At 42.7% G+C, this 9931-nt stretch overlaps 1 protein-coding gene across 1 annotated transcript in view; it reads right to left on the minus strand.

The window, feature by feature from the left end:
• The window catches only part of SFXN5 (sideroflexin 5), a 1920751-nt gene extending 1911147 nt beyond the window's left edge, over positions 1-9604 (minus strand). The window contains exon 1 of the mRNA XM_069632305.1: positions 9329-9604. Within this exon, the coding sequence (XP_069488406.1) occupies positions 9329-9385 (57 nt within the window). The 5' untranslated portion in view covers positions 9386-9604. The remainder of the gene's footprint in view (positions 1-9328) is intronic.
• Positions 9605-9931: the final 327 nt, after the last annotated feature.

A 9931-nucleotide genomic window follows, 5' to 3' on the forward strand; every position in this document is an offset into this window, starting at 1 on the left:
GATTCCCCTGGTAACTTAGGGTGAGACCCAAAGTTACTTGGTATGCAAAACAGAGGGGGGTCTGGGTATCTCTCTACCAGCACGAACACAGCCCATTGACTTGTTCTTGGGTGGATGGTCCCTGGGAGAGTCTCAACCAAGTCTTTAGCTCACTGTTCTTTTCACAGAAGAAATGTCCCCGCATATCAATCTTTGTGCATCTGCCCCTGGAATAATTGACACTAACCTTTTTTGGGATGGGGTGGCTGTCATCTACCTATACTATCCTACCTATATAAAAGCAGCCAGGTTGAACCAAGACTTAATAATAAATTCTACTTATAGTGTTAACAAAATAATTTGTGTCTTCCAGGTGGTGATCACTTGTCAAGAAAACAATCCATGCATTTGTGTTTTTGCACTACAAGCAGCAGCAACGGGAGGTTGAACACACATCAAGTTCATCAAAAGAACCACATTACAGTGCCCAAGACGGAAGATGAGGCTGATGCAGACTAAAGTACTGTTTATAGATCTGTTAAGAGCTCCCCATTTTGCCTTAAACATATTTGTTTCAAAGTATAATCTTCTTTTTCGGAAGATTTTTATAGATGTAAAATTATTGATTTTCAGCAATATAATTTTAATCAAATAAATGCAGTTGTGCGCAGCAATGTTTTCTTTTTTGTGTCGCAGTATCTGAGGGTCTTTGAACAGAGTTCTGGATACAATTAGAAGGATAGAATGTTATAAGTAGAACTTGGGAGAGAATGAAAAGAAGGGATAAGCAGGCTTAGAGGCAGGGGGTGAAGGTTTGGAAGGGAATGTAGTGCCCGGTGCGGACTCATTTGTTGAAGAATCCGCAGCTGTGCTCCCGTTGAAGCTATGTCCATGTGACTCTCCCACTTGTCTGTTCAGTCCCTAGTCGTGCATCAGCGATTCCTCCCTTTGCCTTCCTGTGCCATGAGAGAGAAAACAAACTGTGTTCCCTTTTAATTCCCCTCTGAAGACATCTCAGATGAAAAATCACTAAGCATCACCTCCAAAATTGTTCCCACCGTTTTCTATACCGACTTTACCAGCGTTAGATCATAAGAGCAAACCATTACATTAAGCATTGAGATATGGAGTGTTTTGGACAGTAACTTGTTTAAATGTGATGGATATTTTGTGGATTAGGACTACACTGCCTACGCAATCCATTGCAAAACTGCGCTATGAAATATGGCAACTTGATGGGAGAAGGAGGTTTATGGTAGTTTGAAAGGATTGGCTGGTCCAAATTGCATTGGTTTCAAATTCTTACTTTAGCAGTTACGTTTAATAAATCTGTTATTCTTTCCCTCCAACATTTTCTAACTGTCCCTTCTCTGGTTCACACTAGTACACTGTGGTGCGCCACCAATCCTGGGTGAGGAGATAGTGAGAGAGACTGACCCCAAAATCTTTTCTGGGCACAGATTTAATCAGACTCAGAAAAATGCCACTGTCTGGATATTTCGAGATTTAAAAAACAGTTTGTACAGGATATGAGCACAGCAGGATTTTAGAATACATTTATTTCTACCTGCATATCTGCTTGGTTCTAAAAAAACAAAACCTTTTTTATTTCAACTTTAAAAAGACAATCGTTTTCTGGGTGTCTAAGTGACTAACTAGGCATTCCTTGTGGTTACAGTGGCATTCCATTGCTAGTCTTCCACTTTCTTCAGGACCCAATTTAAATCGCTATTCTTTGTTTCTATGGTCGCTTACAGATTTTTCTGGGGTCAAAACATTACAAGCCACAACCCTCCGTCATGTTCCATTAACTGGTACATGGTGCAGTCACATATGGTTCTACTTCTTATGAATTCGTTTTTACCACCGAGAGCTGCATGGTTGTATATACAAGGGTTGTTGACACAGTCTCAACTGACTGGTGCATTCGTCTGATGCAGGCTGCAAAGGTCTCCTGCATCTGACTGCAGCGACAAACTTTTTATCCAGCCAGCTGCTGCTGGAACCTGAACTCCTATGTGTGAAAAACATTGTGGGCCTTTGGTTCACATTTAGTCGCCTGTGTAGGGTTCCATTTATTTATTTATTTATTTATTTTATTTTATTTATTTGTTACACGCCCAGACCCTCAGGTTTCACGGCGAGGTTATAAGACAGCTTAGAAAATAGTGATGTTCAAACATTACATTGGTTACATTGCATGATATAGGTTACAATATATTAACAACACTAAACAGTGGCCTAAGTATTTACAACAGTATCCGGAGGAAGGTGTCCTATCCTTGGGTGCTAATATTGGTTGAATAACCAGGTTTTAAGCTGTTTTTTAAAGATCGTGAAGGAGGATGCTTTTTTGATGATGATAGATTTGTGTTTTGTGATCCAAATTGAAGTCATGAAAAACATGTGAGGAGTCAGGAAAGATACACGGACACGTTAGACATGATTTTGGCTAAATATTTTTATTAGAACATAAAAGGGGTTGGGAAAAGGCCTTGCTGTCCCTGCACTAACGGAATTCCCCCACCTAAACTCAAAACTAAGGAACTGTCTGAGTCAGAATGTCCAAAACAAAACAGTCCTGTTTCCAAAGTACTACTCTGACCCTCACATTCTACAGAAATTATTTCTAAAGGTGAAAAGGATAATGTCTTTGGCCGCGAGTGTTTCGTAAATGTTCAAAAGAAAGAAAATATGTATAACTTCCACAGAAATAAATCTCACACGGATGGGTATCTCTGTTCCAGAGGGTTCTTCCCTTCCCCTGAATTCTTCGTTGCTTTCTTGTGTTATAAATAACAGTTCTCGACTTTTCCTTGGGACAACAACAAAAGTTATCTTCAAACTGATTGTCTTTCTGTTTTTGTTTGGTTGGGATACCTGGTGTACTCTCCAGCGGTATCCGTAAAAAAAAAGTTGGGGGAAGAATTTTGAGTGTGGAAATGACCGCATCTTTTTTGGGGTTATTTCTCCTAATTTGGGGCCATTTTTAAGAAATATGGGGGTGGAGGCTCACCACCCCCATTTTAACTAAACAAAAAAAAGGATGCAGTTATTTCTATATTTTAATGTATATCCCTCTCCAGCGAGGATTTCAGTTCCCAAGTGTCTTAAAGCAACACAGCCTTTTGGCGATTTCTTGTATATTTTTTCCCTTCCTATTTGCCTGGTATATTTCCTTACCAGGACTTCCCTTACACATCTGCAAGAGCCGGTATACTCTCCTGCCAGGCTTTCTGGATTCACACCTTTATAAATGCCTGTGTACTCTCCTGCCAAGGCTTTCTGTAATCTTGTAACTGCCTTGTATACTCTCTTGCCAGGTCTTCTCTCAAGTGCACAAATGTATAGCTTGCCTTGTATACTCATCTGCTAGGTCTTTTCACATGTGAGCTCCTGCTCACTTTCCCATCTTTGATGGTTCTGCCTTTTGGCTGATATACTTGGTTTCTTATATATAGTTTCTTTAGTGTCTTTCTCATATACTTGCAACAACCATTGACAAACTCAAACGTATCTTGCCTTAGAAAACTGCTCTTTCAGTCTCTCTCTATAGGTTCATAAACCAATCCTTTTTTCTCTTGGTTTCATTATTTGCAATTATTTCAGTTTGGCTGCTGATATGCCCCGGTGTTCCTTCTGTCCCTTCGTGGGCTCACCATGTTTTGATAGCGTTTCTCATTGCCTCCTGCTGCTTTGTGCTTCACGACCGTTTCTCCGCTGTGTTCCAGCTTCCTGAAGCTTCCACTGCACTTGTCTTCTTCGCATGGAATTCCAGTGAGCATAGAACTGTACTCCGATGCCTTCGAATGCCCAGGAGCCCTCCTCTGGTTTCTGCCATTCTCACTGCGTGTCATCCACTTCCAGCAGCCTTCCCCATTCAAGTTCCCGAGTAGGTTGGCTCCACAGATGTCCTTTCGCACAGAGGAGCAACTCGCTCATGCCAGCAGCTTCTCTGCATTTTTTGCTTTGGTGATTTAAATGTCCCGAGCACAGGTGTGCGCTCACTGCCACTAGAGTGCTGCCTTTGCTTGTGGATGCCCATGCTCTGCATTACTCAGTTCCTCTTCTTTGTCCCAGTGTTGTGGGGATTGTGGGAATCACGGCTGCTTTTTAAAAACACTAGGAATACCCTCAATGGATTGTAAAGGCAAACTAGGTTTGGAAGAAGAGTATGTGGGATTGGGAGAAGTGTCTTTCATAATTTTACAAGGCCAGTTAGTTATTCTGAGAGTTATGATATGACATGGCATTCATAATGCACATGTACACAAGTGTTTCTAGGCAAGACAAGGAGGGGGAAAACGGAGGACAAAACAACAATCTTACTAGGCTTTGTGTCATTCGGAGTGCGCAATCGCAGGGAAGGGGAGAAGTGCAAAGGGCGAGGAGGAATGGAGAAGTGCAGGTAATTAAAAGTGCAGCCGGCGGGTCGCTCAGTGCAGGTAATCAGAAAGTGCAGCCAACAGGTGGCTCATAAGTGCAGTGGGGTTACAGATACAGACCACAAGTGCTTGGGGAGCCAATAGGCAGTGCAAGGTGCAACTGGACAGACAGGGACCTGGACCGACCCAGGTTCATAGGGTGGCCAGGTGACCAGTGCACGGAACAGACGGGGCATTAGCAGGGGAAATGGCCTTTGGTACGTAACAAAAGATATGTACTACTCTCCATAGGTGGAATAGTGGAGGTATTACAATAGGTTATTAGAGTATGGGGAGTCGGAGATGTATCTTCCGAAAGGAAAGGGGATACCATGGCTTACCCAATGATACTGCCACCATCTCCCAGCTGTTGTCTCACAGAATGTGATCTTCTCTCGTATAACTGCTCCCAGGGTCAGAATCAGGTAGCGACTGCCGTCCCCTGCCCACATGGGATGAGGTTACCGTCGGGAAAGGAGTGATGATACAATTGATTCATCACAAGCAGCTCAAGTGGTGCTCTTGATTTGAACGTGAAGGCCTTGAAATGGACTAGTAGTTATGACACTGACAGGTGGTACATTTTCGTTTTGGGGGTGCCAATGGGTAGAGACTGGATGTGGACAAGGCATATACGTATTTCTTATCTGGCTGCTTTTGAACTATTCAACTGTTGCGGGTACTTGGGATTTATAACGGGGGCTGGTTGCTTTCTCTCCTTTCGAGTAGTCGCAGACATTGTGTGCATGGGTTGCCCATCTGTTGCTGATGGGAGAGGATAGATGTGTGCTTAGTTCTACACTGCCAGCTTTTTCTATGCTGTTTAAACCTAACACATGACTTTTTTGTGGTTTCTCAGGGCCTCTTTAGGAGGCTTGTTCTCGCTCTTTCCAGTCTGGCAGTCAGGCTATTCTACTTTGCTTTGATGGTGTTCTTTTGTTTTGTGAGTACAGAGGATGTGGATGGATAATAAGCTATTTGAGCAGCTCAATGTCATAGTTCAGGAACACATGCATTGGCACATGACCAGTTTGGAGTTTCCAAACTATCATTTTTTGGATGTGATGCACACTCACCAGATCTTTCATAGGTTGGTACATTGTAGAAAGTGGTTTGAGGGCCCCGTTTCCTGGCATTTAGGTTATCTTGATTGAATTCAAGTTATTATAGGTGTTTTTTGTGACTTTACAGCAGCTCAAATCTAAGAATTGTTCACGTTTCACGGTTACAACTGAACAATTATAATCTGAGGGATTGGCTCCTGTGTGAATTTTCGTAGAACCTTATTAGCTTACTACCTACAACCACATGTGGCTTAAAGACAGATGGTCATGTGACATTACAGCTGTGTTCGTTTTTGGAGATTGATGTTAATATGTATTTAGATCACAATTAAAATTGTGATTTAAAATGTAATTATGAGAGATTACGCAATAAGGTAACCAAGTCACTTTCTTCTGCATTTATTGGAGGCTTCAAACCGATGTGGGTGGGTGACAACTAATGGAAACAATATTTATTTGGGTTTTGGTACACCTAGGCAATTTTGAGCATCGTGAGACCCACGGATGAGTGGAGCGTTTAAAAAATTGAAATAAATAAATAAATTTGGATTCGCTGCAGAGAGGGAACAACTGTGGGGAAACTGCGCTGTGCATTATCCCACTCGTTGGAGGGTATTTGAATACATGTCTACTCTGCATCTTGATGTGGGCAGAGTGGCAGGGAACCCCACGCTTTGTCTGCATTTTAGCAGATACAGTCCACAGTGAACCGCTGTAATGGCAGTCGCCATGTTCCATGTGCACACAGAAGAGATTGGGTCGAAATCATTGCATTAGGCAGTTGACAACCAGGTTACACCCAGGTGCCCGTGCCTAACACCGCATCATGCAGTAATCACCCAGGTGCCTGTGCCTAACACCGCATCATGCAGTAATCACCCAGGTGCCTGTGCCTAACACTGCATCATGCAGTAATTCATTGTGATCCCTCAGAAGACACAGGATTCCTTATCTCTCACTGCACAAAAAGAATTCACCATGTTATTTGTTACTGTTTTTGTTTCTCTTTTGCTGAAAATGAAAAATAAAGATTTCAAGATAATCAGTAAAAAAAATATTTTCGGGATAGTACCCAAACCTGAGACAAAGGCAGATTGAAAGCTGTCTCTTACTTGTGCCGCCACGGTCCACGCATTAAATCTTTTCAATAGCAGTCTACCAAAGATTTTACCTGGTACATCAAGAAGGGAGACATCAAGAAGGGAGTACTCCTCTACCTATGATACGTTTTGAGTTGGGGGTATTATCAGTCTATTCCCAAATACTGTGGAAAATGTCAGCTTTCCTGAGGAAATGTTTGCTAAATCTTAATGTGTCAAATGTATTGGGCATAGCAGCACAGTACCTACTTGTCAACACCTCTGGATTTCCTCTTAAGTGGCGCACGCTTTTGTTTACCGAAATGGCCCTGGCAGCTGTAACTATTGAAATCCTACTTACTAATCCAGATTTAGCAAAGAAAAAGATCTTTGAATATGACTGGATTAAAAACTGTGCAGCTTGTAAGACCTACAAGGACTTTGATAGCGCAATCTTTGGTTTGAAAAAATACAAGGTCCTAGCGGAATACTTAAATAAATGTCCATCTCCGCATATACGACGACAATATATGAGAGTCAGATTTCATTTGTGGCACACCCGTGATGTTTTACAGAGGCGAAAACAAATTGCCCCGCATGAGAATTTTTGTCGTTACTGCCTAAATGGACAATAGAATGAAACTCTTCAACACTTATTTGTGGCGTGCCCTGGCCTGTATTCTCTGTGCATGAAACTGTTTTAAAATGTACTTGTCTTCTTTTCTGAGCCGGATGAGGGAACACTTTGGAAATCTCTCTTTACAAGTCCTGGATTGGCTGTGAAGGTAGCTATTGTACATTTTTTAGAGACAATCGTGCCAGATGTCTCTTCTGTATAAATGTATAAAACATCTAAGAAAAGCTGAGAAGTGAGATGCATTTTAGAAAAATAATTGTATGTAAATGTATTATTTTATTGATTCTGAAACGGGTGTTAAACATTTGAAAAGTTGTTTGTAACAGCTAAAAAATATATATATATTTTTTTTCAAGCAACTAAGCAAAAAAAATGTTTTTAAATCAATTTGACCATGCTTTGCTGTGAGCAAAGAAGCACTTTACACCCAAGACGAGTCCAAATGGCACTTTGACTTGCATTGGAGGAAAGTAAATTTTCGGTGGAATAAAGTCCCAAAAGGGTTTTGCAGTACAGGGAGACCTGTCAAAAGTCTAAGCTGTCCCAATAGTGTATACACGTGGGGTAAAATGATTTTCTCCCCCGAAACACCATTAGTGAGGACTTACAACAGACAAGTAAGGAATACTACTCTAAACACACACACATTGCCACATTTGTATTGCGGTCTCCAGAACAAAGAAACTCTCTCCAGTGTACGGGTACTGATTTAGGTCATAAAAAGTAATTTCAAAAACGTTTTTTCCATGAATAAAGAAAAATCCAAAAGAACAGATTAATAATCCAAATACAATAAAGTATTGCAAATATTACAATTTCATGTAGCTCCCTGTTCTCACGCAGTTGCTAAATGACCCTCCTGACAGCCACACAGAGCCTGATTCATGGAATTGTTTGCAGTATGGGGATTTTCGGGCAGAAAGGCGCGCAAATCTGCGTTTTTCACGCAAATAATTCCATGAATCAGGCTGATCCTCTGAGACAATAAAGTCCGCTCAAACCTATGAACCAATAGTGTTTGGCATGGAATCCCTGAGATGTTGGGTTGATGCCAGCATCCCAGAGGCAAACACCACAGTTAACTGTGCATTTGCTTCATCCTTGCTGCTATAAACACCAAGGGCCTGATTCACGGAACGTTTTCCTATGGGATTGTACCATTATAAAAACACTTATGTGAATCAGGCCCCAAATGTTTAACTAGTATAGTATGTAAATATGTGGTATGCATTGTAATACAATGCATATGTGTCTTGGTGGTTACCATCCTTTAAGGACTGTGCACACCAATGTCTACAAAAATGTCTCGCTTGCCAACAAAATCTAGGGGAGGCAAAATCGGCCGCATATTTGTGTTATGCAGTTTAAAACGTCAATACAGGCTAGTATAGTTTGTATTTGTATTTATTGATTTATAAAGCGCCTTACACCAAGGCGCTGTACAGTGGACATGTGCACGCACCCTAACTTAAACCCCAATATCGCAGAGTAGGAACTGCCATAGAAATTGATGTGCATAGCCTGGGTTAATCAAATAGATGTGCCATCCCTTCACCCACAAATAAGTGCATCCCATAATACATGTGTTACAGTACATACGGCTTATACACATGCAAGCACACTTTAGCAAGCATACAAACTTGCAACAAACTCAATGAATGGCTTCCATGTGCCGAGCGGTCCTGAAGAAATGACACCTGGCCGCGAGACAGTAGCAGACCCCCCGAGCATGCACAAGCGTGCACATGGGTCTTGCAGCTGGACCACATAGTGAGCGGGTCCCAGCTTCGCTTGAAGCACCTGCTGAGCTGCCTCCGCCTGCACTTCCCTCTTCCTCCACCACATACACAGTGGCGCTGTGCCGCAGTTCAGACGGGCGTCCGAGCCAGCCAATCAGGCTCTGCGGGCGGCAGCGCTCCTGGCCAATCCGCGCCCGCACACCGTGTAACTGTCACTGCAGTACGAGAGAGCACTGCCTTCGCTAGGAAAGGGACGGTGCGTCCTGCGGCGGCGGGTTCAGGAGCATCGGAATTCCGTTTCTAAACGAACTGCTAACGCACACAAATAAATACACAAAACAAAAGAACCGGCCGCGCACCACGATATCTCAGGGAAACGAACGCGAGCAGCGTCAATGCCCCTTACCTGGTCAAACCGTGACTTCCCCAGTCGAAACGGGACATACCCCGCGGGTCCTTCCATCACTGGAAAGTGAACAATGGTCTTCTTGAATGTGAGTATTTCCCCGAATAAAACTTTAGGATTTCCCTCTTTTGCGTGTTCCCCGTCTGCCGCTGGGACTCTGGGAAATGTAGTCTTTGGCTGCGGCCGGAAGGCTGCGTGAGGGCTGTGCGCGAGCCGGGGAAAGCCGAGTGAAATGTAGCTGTGAGAATCTCCCGAGGAGATTCCCCGAGACGCGTGACGCCTGGCGCTGCACGCAGACCGCGCCCAGGCGCTGCTGGGAGTTGTGGTTCGCGAGTCGACCATTCAGACTAGGAATACAAGCGGTTTTATCATGTGTGCTGATCAATTTTGCCGCTCTATCAGGTGCACCTGACGTACGAAGAGTTTTATAAAACAAACATGCACATATAACATTTCCTGCCAATATTTTAGATGAGCAAGTATAGGGATTTTGAGAAAAAAAATGGGAGAATTAAATTTACCCAATGACTTGTATTGGGATGAGTATTTTAGGAGGCAGACATGATTAATTATGACGAATGATAATATTTTAAATACAACGAG

This window comes from Ambystoma mexicanum, chromosome 6q (genome assembly GCF_040938575.1).
Source record: "Ambystoma mexicanum isolate Mex_15411 chromosome 6q, UKY_AmexF1_1, whole genome shotgun sequence".
NCBI lineage: Eukaryota > Metazoa > Chordata > Amphibia > Caudata > Ambystomatidae > Ambystoma > Ambystoma mexicanum.